Source organism: Amblyomma maculatum, chromosome 1, assembly GCF_055883805.1.
Source record: "Amblyomma maculatum isolate TAMU_Amacu chromosome 1, ASM5588380v1, whole genome shotgun sequence".
Classification (NCBI taxonomy): Eukaryota; Metazoa; Arthropoda; class Arachnida; order Ixodida; family Ixodidae; genus Amblyomma; species Amblyomma maculatum.
This window is the reverse complement of record NC_139344.1, coordinates 309769218-309787806: the sequence shown is the minus strand read 5'-3', so window position 1 is coordinate 309787806 and position 18589 is coordinate 309769218. Positions and strand designations below refer to the sequence as shown.

The 18589-nt window shown below is 46.4% G+C and overlaps 1 protein-coding gene across 2 annotated transcripts in view; it reads left to right on the top strand.

Annotated features, from left to right (window-relative positions):
* The first annotated feature begins 414 nt into the window (after nucleotides 1-414).
* The window catches only part of LOC146207051 (HIG1 domain family member 2A), a 44634-nt gene continuing 26459 nt past the window's right edge, over nucleotides 415-18589 (top strand). Inside the window, exons 1-2 of one of the 2 annotated variants that reach the window (XM_084594754.1) lie at nucleotides 415-635; nucleotides 694-892. In XM_084594754.1, the coding sequence (XP_084450880.1) occupies nucleotides 494-635; nucleotides 694-869 (318 nt within the window). In that variant the 5' untranslated portion in view covers nucleotides 415-493 and the 3' untranslated portion in view covers nucleotides 870-892. Of the gene's footprint in view, nucleotides 636-693; nucleotides 899-18589 lie in introns of both variants that reach the window. The other variant, XM_084594675.1, reaches the window with a different exon arrangement.

Sequence of the window (18589 nt, the reverse complement as noted above, 5' to 3'; positions counted from 1 at the left end):
CACCAGTTACTTGCAACATACTGCAGGCATGTTCCATCGACAAGGACGGCTGACGCGCATTGCAGAACTAGCGTCGCAGAGTCCACAGGTCGGAGATGGTGCTATCTGTAACTAAGAGAACGCATGGGAATATCACAGCTTGCCGCGTGACGAACAGCAGTACGCGAGGCCGAAGCTCAAGGAGTATTATAAGTGGAAAGGAACACAAACGGCCACACGGCTACGATATTCAAACTATGATGCCAAGAAACCCGTTCGCCACCATCGCCACAGCCATGTCCGGCTTGCGAGCGATCACGGAGCCGGCGACACCAAACGGCGACGAGAAGCGGAAAACATTTTACAAACAAAACATTAAACAAGGTTTACGTCACATCCGGCAAGTTATTCCTCCTCACTTCTTTCACCTGGCGCATGCGCAGAAGCGACGGAGCAGGTCTAGGCACTATAGCCCACGTGACGACGACGTTGGTGTGTTTTGTTCACTCATGCGATGGCTGAGCAGGCTTCAAAAGACGCTGAATTGGAATGGATAGCAATCGAAAAATCCTTCAGAGAAGATGACGCTGCGGAGAAGGTAGAGCGGTCGACGCGAATTAAAACCAAGCTTGCTAGCAATCCGTTCGTACCACTTGGTGAGTGCAGACGCGAGTCATCGATTAACCTTGTGAGAAATATGCTTGCTTCTTACAGGACTTGTGGCGACAGTGGCGGCTTTGGGTTTCGGTTTGAGGAGCATGGTCAGAGGTCAGTCAAGACAGTCCCAGATGATGATGCGTACTCGAGTCGTCTGCCAAGGACTGACGTTTGTAGCCATACTCGTGGGCATCGCGATGGGAGCACGCGGAGCGCAACAGAAGTCCCAGTGACCTCCTGCATGTTGAAGCTGCTGGTAATGGTAAATGGCACTTTTTAATGTCACATTGCTTTGTATTTTAAGCGATATGGACTACTGAATATGGCGTGCCTAGAGTCTGTGAAAGGGTGCTGAGCTTCGTCGAGTTCTGTATCGCACTGTAATGAAGGTACTCTACTTTCCGCATGCTAAACGCCTGTGCTTTTTACCTGTGCACGGAGATGTTTGCATGATTGGAATACTGATCTGTTGCCTAGGGTCGGTGCGATCACTTGTTTGATCATCCCGGAGCACAAAACTACCTCATTCCCTATGAGATGAGTTAATGTTATTTAATGTTAAGCCTTGTTATTTTAATGTGAAGCAGGCGTAAATTTTTTATTTTCAAGTATGTGTGCCCAGTCAAGTGGCCCATCTTTCATGGTGTTCCATAGCGCAGCTAGAACACAAGCGCTAAATTTCCACTAAGGTTTCATTCGATGCTCACAAAATTTATACATGTGAGATTAAACAAGATACTTCACCGGTTGGCACACTGCCCTGAATCCAAGAATGCCATATCTTTTTTGTCAGCGACAATGACGGACTGCTGACACAGCTTTCAGGACCAGCTCTTTCGATTGCAGCGGTCTTGTCAATCTATCTGCATTTCTGCCAGTCACCTCGCATTCTTTAAAACGAGGCTTGCATTTATGATTACAGCAGTGCTGCTACAAATTGCTGGAACCGCTATCTCTCACTTCCCTATGGTGCTCGCTTCATGGTGCTTTTCCAGAGTGTTAGAAGACGCTTTTCCATTCTTGACATCGTGTTGATGGTCTTTCACCTTCTGAATTCTTTTTCACCTATGTACACTTGCCACATCCTTGGCAAGAAGTTTTGTAGACTACCTTGTCATCTTTTTGAGATCCTTTACATCGACCAGTTGGTTTTCGAGCTTGCTTGAAACATGGGCCACTTGGATTTTGTAGTCAGCTTTATAAAGCTCTGCTAATGCTGTTAACAGCTGTGCATTTTTTTATTTTCTCTAGCTGAAGGGACTGCAGCGTGAAATTCTTGCAAATATAGCACTTGGCATTCATTTCCTGTTATTCTCTATGCAGTTAATTTCTTGTGTTCTTCGCTTGAAGGCCCGATTAAAAAACAGTGTTGGTGGGTTGCTGTAACGATAGTCATGATCCTGTTTGTTGTTTGCTCAATGAAGGCGTTCAGTGGTTGGTGCCTCATTTTTTTCTTCAGTGATGAGTGAATTTCTTTTGCCAGCTGGGGTTTCATCGAACCCTGAACATTGTTTTATCATCCTCGGTAGCCTGTCAAGTGCACTGCCTCTTTATGCTATGCCATTTTAGAGTGGGCAAAAATGATTTTTAATACCAGTGTTCTTATTTTGCTAGAATGATCTATAGTGCTGTATAATTGCTGAGAGGAGTGTTGGCCAGGCTAGGACAATGGCAGCTTTTAAGAGAGGGATAACAAAGGAGTTTCTGCAGCGGTAGCTGCCAACAGCAAAGTTGTCCAGCGTTTATTCTTGGTGTGCATCAGAGGCTTGTGGCTCGAGTGCCTGCTATGGAGATGCACCCCATGCTTCTCTTAGGACTTCTAGTTCATAATGGCTAGCTCTTTTATGGCAAGAATATCTGCCTTGCCATTGGAGGTGCTCAGCCGTGCAAGCTCTCTGATAGTCATTTGTTGTTGTGTGCATTTTTGGGTGCATGCTGCTTGGGATGGGGTCCACTTTGATTTTTGACCTGATCTCAGTTAAGAAGGGACTCATGATGACACTGTGTGGGAACATCAGTTTAACTGTAGCCATTTGGAATTACACTTTCTGACAGGTTCCTGAAAGACTGGTCATTCAGGATCAAGGGGTTTTGTGCCAGGCTAAAATACATGCCTGCTATAGCATGCATAACGTGCAAACTTAACTTAGTTCTTTCAGTATGGTGACTGCACTTTTTGAGATACATTTAAAGGGGCAATATGTTATAGCTCTTCTGCGGCTGAGCGCACAAGGAAGCGAGAATCCTTATCCATAGAACTATCGTTTGGCACTGCCTGTTCAAAATACTCTCCGCTCAGGTTTCCCATCACTTAGTTGTTGCCCACTTTTTTTTTCTCGGGCAGATTTGCCAGTAACCGCATGAACCACAAAATAAATTGGCTCTGGACTTGGTAGAGTAGAGAGAGCTACAGGCCCGTTGCTACGGTTAGGATTTGCTTGTGGCAAACAATGTTATGCTGCTACTGCTGGTTATGTTTAAACAAAGATACATGATTAAGCACCACTTTCAACTTTATTTATCCCAGTGAAGACTCTTCGGTGGTCAGTTTGTTTCCATACAGTTGATGGCGTAGTTTGACTCGGCAAAGGTTCGCTGAAGGACATTGTGCTAGATTGCATCTTGTTCAAGTCCTGTTGAAATTGTTCTTCAGCAGCTTGAAGAAACGCAGGGTCTCTCTTGGGGGTCTTTGTTGAAATCACCAGTCATGACTACCAACTCCTTTAGTGCAATAGGCATCCTGGTAGTTCAGAGCAGTTTCGTCGGTGACCTGTGGAGATATATACACACCGGTCACAACGATTCCAGTTTCAGAAAGTTCGACACATGCAGTTTCGCCATGTTCATCGAATACAGACGCAGACGGAAGGAGACATGCAGCGCTGTCTTTGACATAAACGAAAACTCCAGCGTTCCGTTTCTGTCCCACTCTCCTGGCTGCAGTGACGAGTTTAAAGCTGGTAATCAACTGTGGAGCATCTTCAGCGACTCCAGTCTCGGTAAAGACGAGTACGTGAGCAGCCATAAGTATCATGGTGAGCAGCCATGGTGATCATGGAGCCCCTTACATTTTCTCAACTACAAGGCCACAGGGTAATGTTTCAATGGATCCCTGCCCACTGCGGTGGTTCATGGAAATGAACAGGCCGATGCTGAAGCAAAAAGTGCCCTCGGCAATGGCCTCCAAACAGCTGTACCTTTTTCAAGAGTGGATACCACATGTCTTACGAACTATATGAAGAATGTTATGGTAGCTTACTGGGCCCAGCCAGACGCCCGACACATCCATCTCAGTAGACTCGATTGAACACTGACATTTTATGCTCCACGAGAAATTCTGCGCCATCATGCTGCTTGCTACATAAACTTCATTTAAACGTTGATTTCACATGCAGGTACTTGCATTTAACCCTTTCGCTGTCACGAACGTACCGGTACATTTTTGCGCTTCGCCCCCACAGTGTCACCGATGTACCAGTACGTTCTCTATCGTAGAGCATGTTGTCGGGCTAGCTGGTTCTGCATAGTATATAAGAGAAATGCGCAACAACTTAGACAGGACACAGGAAGAAACACATACAACAGTTCACGAGCGCATATGTTTTCTATCGTGCATTCAAAACTTCGCGCCTGAGCGCAAAGCTGGCGCGCTTGGATATGCTGCGCCATTTGTCAAATCTTTCTACAAGTTCATATTTTCGCCCTGCATTGTATTGATTCATATATACTGAAGAGTATGGAGCGACCACGCCCACCCCCGCCACATTCCTTGCTGGGGACGGTCGCTCCGTGTGCGCTACTCTATCGCGCTAATTGATCTTGCGGCACGTGCATTTTGCGGCACATGCGTGCGGTTACGGGTTCAAGGGTTGTTCTGCCATATTCCGCAGGTTTGCAGGTTTTTATTTTTATTCTGTTTGCGTGTCTGCTACGGCGCGTCATGTTCAGGGGCTCGTGCCATTGCCTCTCGACACATGACTAGATCGCTGCTTTCGTTCTCTCTTGCCGCGCTCTTGCTTGCGGCTAGCAGCAGAAAAGGAGGTTGTTTTAGCCTCTTTCCATCTCCCTCTGTCACCTTGATTTCACAACGTGCCATTTCTCTCCATTGTGCGGGCCATCGAAAGTGCACCCTCCGTGCGCGCGGTTACTTTCGGATAGCTGACCGCTCGGGACCCTCGACTGCGGACTGGAGCGATGGCTCTTGTAAGGTATCGCTAGGCACCCCCGGATTAGCGGCTATGTACTCAGTACCTCGTGGTAGGTTTGCTTGTAGCATGAATTTGTGCTAGCTGCATGCAGACGAGTAGGCGCCGCGGATCACCGGATAAAGCAGGGAATGCCATTAGAGTGACGAGTGTCACCGGGCGGCTGACAGGCGATCGAGCCCCAAGAGGGGAAAGTTAAGCTGCTTTGTGCATACCTGCAGTATGCTTTTCATATGAGCCGACACGACACCGCCGTCGCGGTTGAAACGTCCGTTCATAGACACGCCGCGTCCAGACAGAAAGGTGACGTTCGGCGCCGGGGGAAGAGTGATGGGGAACGTTGAACAAAGGGGAAGACGTCCGCGGGAGGACCGGTTAACCGGGCGTCTTTTCGGCGCGCCGCCGCTAAGCCGGAGGTCACAAACTTTACAAGTTCTAGGAAGAGCGGGGGCGAGAGACGGCGGCGGTCCGCTAAAGACCCTGCTCATTTGCTTTGATGATCTTGACGCGAGAACGCGGCAAGGTGTGCAGTGGAATGTGGACAGCATGTGACATTTTGTGTTTCGTGTTTTTCTTTCTTTCGTTGTGGGGAAAGGGTTTCACTCACACTGCTGAAGTTGCACGTGGCCACGAACCAATCATGTTGAAGTTCGTGGCGATTGGACGCAACTGAAATGTGGGCTGGACACGGAGGGCTTAAAACCAAGCCCGAGAGACCAGTCTGATGTTCTGAGCTATGGCTTGATGTGTACATCTTCGGCTAGGCCGAGCTAGCCAGATCCATGTATATTTTGCCTAACCTTGCTGTAAATATTGTAAAGTTTTGTATATAAACTTCAGTTAATCTCTTTGTAACTCTGAAGTGTCGTTATCCATATTTCGTCGTCTCTGATCAACGTCTTGGACGGGGCGCACCTGTGGTGCAATTTGCCACGTCTTCAAGTCACCGAAAAGAACCTAATTTCGAGAAGAACAACGAAAATTCACTGCTCTTTTGATTATAAATACAAGTCGAGCTTGGATTCAGTGTCTAGAGAAGTAACGAGCAGTTTTTTTCTTATATTATCCTCATTTATCTAATTTATCATGAGGCTGATAATGATGATGATGTTAATTAACAACACCTACAGAACACTGAAATGTGGATATTCCGTTGACTATGTTATTTGTATAGCAATCATAATCAAAATTAAATCGCTATGCTCGTTCCCAGATATGCTTGTTCCCTGAAACCAAGCCGACACTGGGAGTGCGTCATGGCCAGAAACACCCACAGCGAAAGGGTTAATTGGACAGGCGGACTCCCCGAAAAGTTCAGCTTGTGGCATTCCCGAGACTGTGGATCATATATTATTGGTGCGCCCAGTGTATGCACGTAAACGAAAAAATTCTAGCCACTTCCTTGAAGCGTTTGGACAAGAGGTCTCTTTTGGAGGAGTTGCTGCTGGGTGCTTGTCAGGACAAAGGGAAGGGTGTCCAGGCAGTGCGGGCTCTTTGCCGTTTTTTATGTGACACCGGACTTGACTCGCTCTTGGTAACGCAAGTTGTCGTGCCTGTATATATTTTTATATGCCTTCTCCCACCCATCATGATTCTCTTTCTTCTCCCCTTCCCCGGTGCAGAGTAGCAGGCAAGCTTTTAATCATTCCGGCCAACCTCTTTGCCTTTCCTATCATAAACCCATCTATCTATCTTGAAAATTGCATCATATTGCCTCTCTGCTGCCAAGGGAGGACCAAGTGTGGTGCCATATTGATCCCATCAGTGTCTTCTGTCAGATTCATTGGCAAGTGCCTGGTACGGGGTACAATTCCCCTTTTGCGGAGCTCTACTTTTCAAGGGCAGCCACCAGTCAGCACGGATTTGACTCCGGTGCACCGCAGTGTGGGCCTTTGTCCTGTGGACGCCTGTGGCCATTATGCGCAGATTGAACACTACCGCTGTGGCTAACAGAGGGAGCTCGCCGCAACACTTTGTTGTCCTCCAATCACGAATGTCACCGTCCTTCCATGGTGAGCTTGTTGAGGAAGTTGAGGATTGGCTAGACCAATTCGAACGTGTTGCCAACTACAACAGTTGGGATGGGCAAAGAAAGCTGCGTAATGTCTACTTCGCTCCCCAAGATTTGTGGATGTGGTTCGTGAACCATGAAACGACGCTTACTTCATAGGACCTGTTTCATCGCCAGCTGTTGGTGACCTATGCTGCCAGCGACCGAAGGGATCGTGCAAAATCGGCTCTGCTATCTCCTCCTTTTTAGGCAAGCTGATCCAAATATGGTCGAGAAGAAAGTGCGCCATATAATGCGTGGGGTGAAACAGGAACTATTTGCTGGGCTTGTGCGCAATCCATCTAGTGCCACAACAGATTTTCTAGTAGAGGCCACCATGATAGAACGAACGCTATGCAGTGATATAACCTCCAGATAGCATGCACTTCCTCCAGCATATCAACCTGGGAGCGAAAAATACAGATGACTATAAACAAGCTGTCAAATTGGGCAGACAAAGATGGATTCAAATTCTCTCCACAGAAAACTGTAGCCATTCACTTCTCACTAAAACGAGGCTTACAAACTGATCCTACATTGTACCTGAACCAAACTCCACTGCTAGTCAAACAAGAACATAAATTTTTTAGGTGTAGCTTTTGATAAAAAACTAACTTTCCTACCACATATAAACAACCTGATTCAAATTCTCTCCACAGAAAACTAGCCATTCACTTCTCACTAAAACGAGGCTTACAAACTGATCCTACATTGTACCTGAACCAAACTCCACTGCTAGTCAAACAAGAACATAAATTTTTAGGTGTAGCTTTTGATAAAAAACTAACTTTCCTACCACATATAAACAACCTAAAGAAAAAAAGCATCACAGGCCCTAAACGTACTGAAAGTATTGTCAAGAAAACGCTGGGGATCTGACAGAACTTTTCTATTACATGTCTGTCGTTCTCTGGTGTGATCAAAGATGGTTTATGGGTGCATAGTGAATGGTTCAGCAAGGCCATCCTATTTAAAACGAATAGATCCAATACACAATCCTGGTTTACAGTTAGCATCCAGTGCTTAGCAAACCTTTCCAATAGCCAGCCTCTATGTGGAAACTGAGCGCTTTCGTTTTTCATATGCTCTTGATACTACTACGTCTAAACACCAGTGCCAACCGCGAGAACGATTGATACATTCGCAAAAGCGCATCAGAAGCGTGCAAAGCGGTTGCCGTGATGGCGAACCTAAAAAAAAAAAAAAAAAAGCCAAACAAAATGACGTCAGTCACGCTGGCCAATGGGAAGTGCGAAACGAGGGGCGCGCTCCAGCCAGTCAGCGGCCTGGAAACGACTTGTGGAAAACCCGCGACGGCGGTTGTTCCCAAGGTGACGGCGACCAGCCTGCTGCTTCACCCACGCGCGGGAATTCCGAACAAATTTCAACCCTTTTGGGCTGTTTTCGAGGCCACCGTGGCATTTTAAAAGTCGATTTTATAGTATTTCCCGGCTGAATTCAGCGTTGATATTGCTATGCGATGACGACGACGTAGTGTGTCCTCTTGCCTCGCGGAAGGGACAAGGTGAAGAAGTGGGACTGGCTCCGCGTTGCTGCTCGCTGCTGTGCCAGTTCTAACTGTGCTGTAAATATACTGTAAATACATCGAGTTTCCACGTAACATCTTGGTGGAGGTGCGGCCGTTGATCCCGGCATTAGCCTCCACCGTAATACAAAAGGAGGTTGATAAGATGCTCACTCAAGACATCACCGAACCTTCGACAAGCCCTTGGGCGTCCCCAGTTGTTCTGGTTAAAAAGAAAGACGGCAGCTGGCGCTTTTGCGTCGATTATCGCCATCTCAACTGTATCACTAAAAAGGATGTGTACCCTCTCCCCAGCATTGATGATGCCCTAGATTGCCTCCATGGAGCTAAATACTTTTCTTCAATCGATTTATGGTCCGGGTAATGCAGATCGCTGTTGACGAGCAGGACCGTGAAAAAACAGCCTTTGTCACACCAGACGGCTTGTACCACTGTAAAGTCATGCAGTTTGGTCTCTGCAATGCACCGGCGACCTTTGAACAAATGATGGACTTCGCGAATTTAAATGGACAACCTGCTTGTGCTACCTCGACGACCTTTTCTTCACACCTTGAACGCCTTACCAGTATACTCGATGTATTCCGTACAGCCGGCCTTCAGCTTAATTCATCAAAATGCCAGTTTGGTCGCAGCCAACTCACCATTCTTGGACACATGGTTGACGCCTCCGGAGTATGACCTGATCCGGCTAAAATTCAAGCCGTCAAAAGACTTTCCGTGTCCCCAGTCTTCGAAGGATGTGCGCAGCTTTGTCGGCCTCTGCACTTACTTCCACCGCTTTATCAAAGATTTTGCCCGTATCGCTCGTCCCCTCACCGACCTACTTAAAGGGGTCGTGAAACGAAAATATAGTTGCCCAGCTGCAATTTTCCTTGCTTCGGTAAACATTAGGCATGCTGATTCCAAAATATCTCGTTGAAATATTGCTTCTGCATTTAATAATACCATTCTGAAATCACAGCATTTTTGCGTTCCTGAAGCGACCATGCGACCCTGTAGGCCGGAATTAGAAGTACTCGCCTACGTCATGTTTAGCTGTTTGGAAACGCAGATATTAATCATTATTTCCCATAAGATAATAGGTTTCTGTTAAAGTTAGGAAATAAAAAAATAGTATATCAATTATTCGCTCACGCGAACGCATTTCTTCAACAATCTGTACCCGGGCAGTCTTTCGTTGCTGTCACGTGACGCGCGGTCGGCGGCGGCGGAGGAAGACGGGTGGTGTCTGCTTCTCGCTGCGCGCTGGAACAGAGCGAGAGGTGATACTCGAGTTCATTTGCGGTAACGACGACTAACCTCGCTCCGCCGGGTACTCCAAATGACCATGGTTCCAATCTTATTTGTTGTTGTTTTCTTTTTTGTGAACATTCATGATGGAGCACAACAACGTCTTGAGCAGTCTCATACCACCGGTACAACTTGGTTGTGCGGCCGCTGCTGTATTTTTTTTTTCTTTATTCTTGGCGTCATTAAAGATACGATGTAAATACGGTTTCAGGTCGAAGAAATCGACAAGTGTGTTCAATCCGAGTGGTGGGTGGAGTGTTTCAGGAGCGGGCGCCGCGGCACGTGAGCTTCGCTTCCTTTATTTCGGCTCGATGACCTGAACTATGGCACTACACGGAAAGCGGGAAATAGGTAAAAAAAGGTTGGTACAATGTACTTGGGTGGCCCTTTCACCCAACGCGTTGTCGCAACTTTGCTCCCCCACCTTCCCGGCGCCTCTTTCGTAACCTTTTCTCAAAAAAGAAAAAAAAAAAAAGACTTCCTACAATTTCTACAGTGCTCAGACTTCGCCTCTTTTTCCTGACAACGTTAGGTTCTGGGTTTAGGCGTGTTGTGCGGGTTTGAGTGCTCGCTATGCCAACCGTGTGCGTCGCGAGATTGCAGCACAACTGATCCGAGTGGAAGTAACGTACGCTTTCACAAGTTTTGGCACACCGATTGGGTTCATGTGTTCGTACTACTTTCTACTGGAATTCCGAAATGAACCTCAGCGTCATTCGAAGCCTCGGCATGGAAACGAAGAAAGCTCACCTCAAACGATGCGTCGTACCGACGCAAAAAAAAAAAAAAAAGTGTAGGCAGCTGTCCGAGGTAAGTTCGCGTGATAAAAGTAGTAAAAGTAGTTGCGATTTGTAGCCTTACAGATATGCCTATTTGAGAACTACTCGAATCGCAGAAGCCGGCAGTTCTATTTGATTGTTTCCCGCCAGACTGCCCTCATAACAGTAATATATGCGCATTTTGATTTTTTTTTTTCCATTTTGAACGATACCGTGAGGCCAGCACAACAGGTGCCCCTACCAGCATACCATACCACCCAGAACAGTCCCCTTAGTTCCACTTTGATCACATTCTTTCCACAGCACTCATCTAGTCCCATAGAATCTGATGCCTTAGACTCCAAAGAGGAGGATCTTGTTGAGCAGAGCTCAGAATCCTTCACATCATTTAAAAAGACATTTCTAGGGTAAAAATGTTCACCTCAAAAGCTTATACGCCCCATGTCCTTGCATTACGATGGTGTGATTACCAGATCAACCATCCAGGAGAAATGCATTCACGCAAATGATTGGAAAGGCGGATAGGTTGGCTGAAAAGTTTAATATCTGACCTGCTACTCTACAGGCAAAGAGGCGTCATTGAATAACAAAGTCCTCTGAGAGAGGCTTGTAGCCAAAACACTTCAGAGAAGTAACTCGAGTTATTGTTTTGCACGCATATACTGGGACACACCACTAGTACACGCTTCACAGTCTCCGTAATGTCACATGTGAAACATTCTGGGCAGTCCGCCTGTCCAATTAAGTATAACTATTTGTGTGTGAAACCACATTTAAGTGCAGTCTATGGAGAAAGCATGCATAATAGAATATAATTGGCAAGTGTGCATGGATCCACTAAAGCACTATCTTGTGGCCTTGAGCACAAGCAGATATAAGGAACTCAGTGACGTGTAGTGCCAAAGGCTGGTAACGATGTGGTGTTGAAAACTTCCAAAAATTTGTAATGCAGGCTTTCAAACTGTGAATGTACACCACTTCTGAAGTGGTTTCCTACAGATGTGGAAAGCCTCTTACCAAGGAGCCACAAGCTCAGCAGCGGTTTGTGGAGAATTATGCCCTAAAAAAAAAGTGAGTCGTGTTCTGAGCGGGCATCACCACAGTTGTAGGCGACGCTTGTGGTGATACAGATCTATCTGTGTATACATGGATATAGTTCTAATATTCTCACCAGATATATGTCAAATTAAGTTGCTTGAATCTACTAATTGGTACCATGGATTTCTTCAGTATCCCGAGAACATGCAAACGCACCAAAGGTTGAGTCATTACACACAGAGGTTGGGTGGGGTGATATGGGAAGTCGTAGCGTGATAGCATTTGTGATTAATGGCAGCGGAGTGCACATGAAAAACTGCTGTTCAGCTGCTCGTCATCAGTGGTTGGCAATGGTGTTGTGCAAGTAGTCGTATATACACACAAAGTGGTTCGTGTGACAATTATGTAGATATATTGGGCAGGCACGTGACATTCTGATGTAACAGCGCAAAACGTGGATGGGAGCACAAGACGAGAAGACGACACAATGTCTCATCGTCTTCTCATCTTGTGCTCCCGTCCACATTTTGCGCTGTTACCTCAGGATGGAAAACCAACAAGCCCAACCTGCTATTCTGGCTAACATGCCATTGTTTGAGGTGCATTGCGGCAGCCAAGGTTTATCCCAAGCACCTGCACTTCTATGTACATGTTAAAGAGTACTGGGAGTGGTGCTCATATGGGTGTGCACCATTTTCCTGGCTCGGGCGATCAGATTCCAAGCGGGCTAGCACACACAGCCCAATGCACATGTAGCAGAAGTTTGGACTGTCGAACCGAGAAGTCTTCAGTTCAATTCCTTCCCTTATATTTTTCAATTTGTATGAGTATCCTATAGTATGTGCTTGTGTGATTAAATTGCGAAGGTGTACATATCACCTGCTCTCCTGACCAACCTCACTCTGCATAAGTATTCACCAAGCAGTTTTCGTTCCATCAATATTCACAATATTCAACACGAGCAGCTACTCAGACAGCATCAGTGTAGCATTCTTGGAGCTTTGCAAATCTGTTACATTGTTTACTAGCAAAACATGCACAGTATGTAGATATGTGCACTAGGACGCACAAGATGCAGCGTCAATGTGGGCTGCCCTTACGTCTACAGCTGCCCTTTAATCCTGTTGCATTCTAGCCTGCAGTGAATTCAGCAGCAAAAAATTTCACAATTAAACCATCCCAACTTTATATTTCCAGATTTGACCCCAGCACCGATGAAGTTCATTGTATTACCAGCATTTTGGTGGCATATTCAACCAGCAGGCCAATTAACTCAGTGTCATGCAGGTTCTAGTGCAGATGTTTCCATGCAAACTATGGGTATGATCATCAACGAAGGAGGCTTTACTATACATACCTTTTCAGCACACTGTTTCATGACTGGTTAATGTCTGGTACATTTCAAAGGATAAGGCACATATTGTATGCATGTCTACTTAATTGCAGATTATGTTGGCTTGCTTCTGAATGAGACTGCAAAATGCTACAAACAGTGGCCACCTTTCAAAGCAGCTTTTGCAGAAAACCGTTCGATTTTTCTATTCCCTATGAGCCACTATTTTTCGAGGCCGTGTAAAGGTGAACGCGGCAACTAGAAAATCTAGGTTTGTCAGTGCCACAAGGACCGCCACTTTGTAGTACATTTGGGCATTCTCTAATGTTACTAAATGAGTGTTAAAGAGAGACATGTTGCTTTCAAAATAATTTATTGTTTGGCCACAGGTTCATCAGTGCATTCAAAATTTTTAGGCTAGAAGGCAGTTGACCTAGAGCAAGACATCTTTTATTTATGGTTCTTCGCTGTCTTCCTTTCTCCTAAATATACAAATGAGTATAACAGCTTCACAATTATGATGTGTTGAGGTCAGTGCTAAAAAAAAAAAATTCCACCCATCAAAGGTATAGGTGGGGAGTGAGTACACAAAATTCATTCTAAGTGAGCCTATATATGTCTTGTAGATTCCAAGGGAAGGCAAGCGTAGCAGGGGGCGGCAGACACTCGGGCAGGCAGATGAGACTAGGAAGTCAGCGGGGATCGTATGGATGCAGCTGACAGAGGATCAGGTTATTTGAATGGATATGGGACAGGCATCTATTATGATGCCTCTCCCATTATGATGTATTTGCGGTCAGTTCCAAAAAAAAAGAAAAATTCTACCCGTCAAAGGTATAGGTGGGGAGCGAGTACACAAAATTTATTCTAAATGAGCCTATATATGTCTTGTAGATTCCAACGGAAGGCAAGTGTAGCAGGGGGCGACAGAAACTCGGGCAGGCAGATGAAATTAGGAAGTTTGCGGGAATTATGCACCTGGCACAGGATCGGGTTATTCGGATTGATATGGGAGAGGCATTTGCCCAGCAGTGGGTGTAGTCAGGCTAGTGATATCAACAAGACTAACAACTGGATGAGTTGGTACTGATTCATCTTAAAACCAGCCAGAAGACGAAACACGTGAGAAGAGAGGAGCACAAGACAAAGTTTGACTAACAACTGAAATGTTACTGAAGGAAAGAGGCAAAAGAAGATTCGCACAGAAATGCATGTGCACGAAAACCCCAAAGCAGTGAAAGTGTGGAAAACAGAAAGGGTCTAAAAAATAATCTAAAAAAAGCAAATTCCTTATGGTCAAGGACCACTCGTTACAAAAGGGAAGCCACAGATCCAAATCCAAAGGCACACTATACTGCAAAGGCTAAAGACGAGTGTGTGGCTAAGACGTCGGTCAACAGTCTTTTGGGGCCTTTTTTACATGTGCATCTCTGTGCAAGTCTTCCTTTGCCTCTATCTTTTAGTAAAATTTCAGTTATTAGTCCAGCTGCCCTGCAGTTCTCTCTTCTCATGTTTTCTGGCCTGCTTCAGAATGAATAAGGTGATGACTCTACAAACCTTGTGCAAACTGGAAACCAGTGTAACTGTCAGATGGAAACCTTTCCCTTATTTGGCTTGCATCACAAATAGGGAGGACTTTACTGTGATGTCTGCCGAGGAATCCCCAAAGCAAGTGTGCAAGCTGGCTGTAGCAGATGTAGTGGTGCCTCCTGTTGACAAGAGAAAAAGCAATATTCACTTTTCAGCATAGCAAAATGAAAATGTGGTTTAGGTCTTTTACAAATTTGAAGGTTATTCATGCATCTGTACAATTCCCATCTAACAGAAGCTGTACAGTGTAACTTTCACTGTGAATTTATTCTCCCTGGAAGTATGGCAAACTTTGAATTCTGCTGCAGGTGATTGAGAGAGAATGAGACCCACCAAATGTTAGAACTGCCGTGCAATCACAATTTGCTACTGCAGCAAAATAATGCCTGAAGGCAATGCAGTTTTTGACTGACAAAACCTGGCAGTCGTCTTACACCCTGTATGCTAGTGTTGTGGCCGACGTCAATGTGCACGCTGATATCATTCGCATAGCACAAAGATGTTAAGTATGCGACTTATGCGTTAAGCAGCTCTCTGCATGGAGTCATTCTATTCGAAGGAGCCATAAACGACAAGTCCACTTCTGTCAACGGCTCTCAGTTGTTTCCCCACAAAACGCCACGTGCCAGAATTTCTGCAAGTGCCGCAAAACTACTCTATAACTTCATTTGCTAACTGTAAAATTTCCAACACTTACTCAAGCTGTGGAAGTTTCGGTGTACTGGCCTTTGGAAGAACGCCTTTCTTTTTTTGGGGGGTTGCCACATTTCAGCACATGTAAGATGCCAGTGTCGAAGAATTTTGGAGAGGTTTACTGTGAGGAGGTATTGATGCTATCAGTGAAGTCAGACAATTTTTTAAATTATATTTGCACATTATGCAACACTGTCACCTAATGCAAGTGGGTAAAAAAAAAAACTAGCAATTAAAACTTTGAGTGCTGGTATGGTGATTGTTCTGGCAGCAAGTGGGGACATGCTATAACAAGAGTTGTCGGGCTAGTTAGTGATCTTCTGTAGAAGCCAGTCCTACTCTGTGTGTTTTTCTCTTCTGTGTCGTTTTTTAGTGCATTTTCCCATGGCTTCTGCAGGAGACAGGCTACTTCACTACATGCAATTTCACTTAGCACAGACTCCTCCGAAATGAGATTGCTTTTGTACTTATTTACTGCATTTCTTGTGGCATTCCTTATATATTCATGTTTTGAAGTGCGGACAGTTTCTTTCTTTTTTTTTTTTTTTTTGTTGTTACTTCACATCAATGTGTATGCCCTTTCCATTTAGCAAGTTCACACTATCAGATGATGCGTGTTTTCTCATTTACTCTTGCATGGAATTAATCAAACCAGTAATCTGCATGGTGAAACGTCGTGCTCATGCGCACCTTCTGCGAAAATAAGAAAAATATGAAAACCAGCGATGTTGTGTTAGCGCTAACGTGGCGCAATATCGACACTGTAGACAATGTAGATGATAGCAAGTAAGTGGCGTTAAAGGGGAAGCTTTCTTTTATTAGCACTGCCTTCCGCAATAGATTTCATTACAGCGTTTCTTGCTCGAGAAAATGAAAATCAGGCGGCCGCTTGCGCCTTTCGCTCAAGGTTCCTACTTTGTGTTCTCGACTAGCAGTCCATGATCAAGAAGCATTTGGAGTAAATGCGGATGATCTGTAACACCCAGACGGCTGCTTCAACTACGTAGTCACCGCCGGCCCCGGAATCTCGCCAGATGCTCTCCAGAGCAGTCGGCATCGGCACGCACCACCCGCAGCTGCACCTGTTCGAAAGCTTCGGTTAGCGATTGAGCACTCTCGCAACGGTCGAACGTAGGCTAGGCTGCAAGACTCGGACATACATACCAATGCTATAGTGCTCTAGACCAATGCGTAGTTCCGAAACGGCTGGGATCGGGAGGCTGGCGGTCCGGGCTTCTGCAAGCCGGAGTTGTGCCGCGGTCACCGCGGCCTCTCGACACAAGTGTTACTGTACCGGTCGCAGGCTCCATCTTCGCCGACCTGGTACCCGAAAAGTTGCGTCGTCGTAAGGCTCAAAGCCCACGATGTAACCATGTTTTAACAGTAGCGACTATATAGCCATAGCAGCGACGCTGGAACCTGGGACGTCGGTACAGTAGGTGGTGTTCGTACAGTCGGCATGGACGTCGGCCATATTAAAAAACCCTGTGAGCGTAGAGTAGGGCACAATTATAACCTCTAAAATACACCGAGCTCGGTCAACTTTGGCTCAGCAGGCTCCGGCAACGGGAGCTTCTCATTGGCTTAGCGCTATGACGTATCTGTTGAGTTGAGGAGGACGCGCGCTAGGAAACCGAAATTCTGTTTTTGTCGCTATTAAATCTACGCGGGCGATGAAACGAATCGAGGTATATTATATGATGCAGGATAAGGATTCCATTTAGGCAAGCCGTGCAAAATTTCCGGAAAATGTTTCACGACCCCTTTAAGAAAGACACCGCTTTCACGTGGGGCCCTGACCAGCAAGGTGCATTTTCAACACTTATAAGCTTACTGACGTCTTCCCCTGTCTTGGCTCATTTCGATCCCTCAGCTTCCACTGAAGTTCGAACAGACGCCTGCAGATATGGGATCTGTGCAGTGCTGGCTCAACGCTAACATGGCAACGACCGCGTCATTGCATATGCTAGCCGCCTTCTCTCCAACGCGGAACGCAATTATTCGATTACTGAGCACGAGTGTCTCGCCCTTGTATGGGCTGTCGCTAAATTCCGACCTTACTTATTCGGTCATTCTTTCTCAGTTGTCACTGACCACCACGCGCTTTGTTGGTTGTCATCTCTGAGAGATCCCTCCGGCCGTCTTGGTCGGTGGGCTTTGCGCCTTCAAGAATACTCCTACAACGTCATTTACAAGTCTGAGCGCCTTCATCAAGATGCCGATTGTTTGTCTAGCTATCCTGTAGAGCCCCCTGATCTCGGCGACGCAGAGGTGATTCCCTGTGTCTTCGCTCTTTCCAATCTCACCAACATAGCAGGCGAGCAGCGCAACGACCCATCTTTAAGAGCCATCATTGAAGGCCTGGCATCTGGAAGAACAGATTCTTCTCTCCAGCTTTTTGTTGTACAGGATGGTATCCTCTACCGCCGTAACTTTCATAATGACGGTTCTCCCCTCCTGTTGGTGATTCCCAAAAAGCTCCGCTGCTCTGTTATTCAAGAACTCCACGACCTGCCCACAGCTGGGCATCTCGGTGTGTCTCGCACTTTCGACAGAGTACGGCGTCGTTTTTTTTGGCCGGGACTATACCGCAGCATCCGGCACTACATCGTAGCCTGTGAAACGTGTCAGCGGAAGAAAAAATGGTCGCGGTCACCAGCTGGCCTTCTCCAACCTATTGACGTGCCCTTGGAACCATTTTATCATGTTGGGCTTGACCTTCTTGGCCCCTTCCCGACGTCACGGTCGGGTCACAACTGGATCGCAGTGGCAACCAATTATGCAACACGCTATGCCATCACCCGAGCTTTACCCACGAGCTGCGCTACGGATGTCGCTGACTTTCTTCTATACAGCGTCATTCTCCATCACTACGCTCCTCGTCAATTAATCACCGACCGCGGTCGCTACTTTTTGTCCCGAGTTGTTGAAGACATTCTGCGTTCATGTTCTACGAAGCATAAGCTCGCGACCGCGTACCATCCCCAAACCAACGGTCTTACCGAGCGCTTCAGCCACCCACTTACGGACATGTTATCTATGTATGTATCACCGGATCATCAAGACTGGGACCTCGCGCTGCCATATGTGACCTTTGCTTACAACTCTTCTAAGCACGACACGACGGGTTATTCACCCTTCTTACTGCTCCTTGACAGGCACCCCGCTTTACCTTTGGACACGTTGGTTCCGCCTGCTGGCCGCCCCATAACTACCTACGCACGTGACGCCATTGCGCAAGCCACTGAAGCGTGCAAGTAGCCCGTAGTCGGCTCCTCGCCTCTCAGACTTCTCAGAAGTCTGCCTACGATAGGCGACATCGCCACGTAACCTATGACCCTGGGTCCTTGGTTCTTTTGTGGTCTCCTGCACGCCGCATTGGTCTCTCGGAGAAACTTTTGTCCCCCTACAGTGGCCCTTATCGGGTGG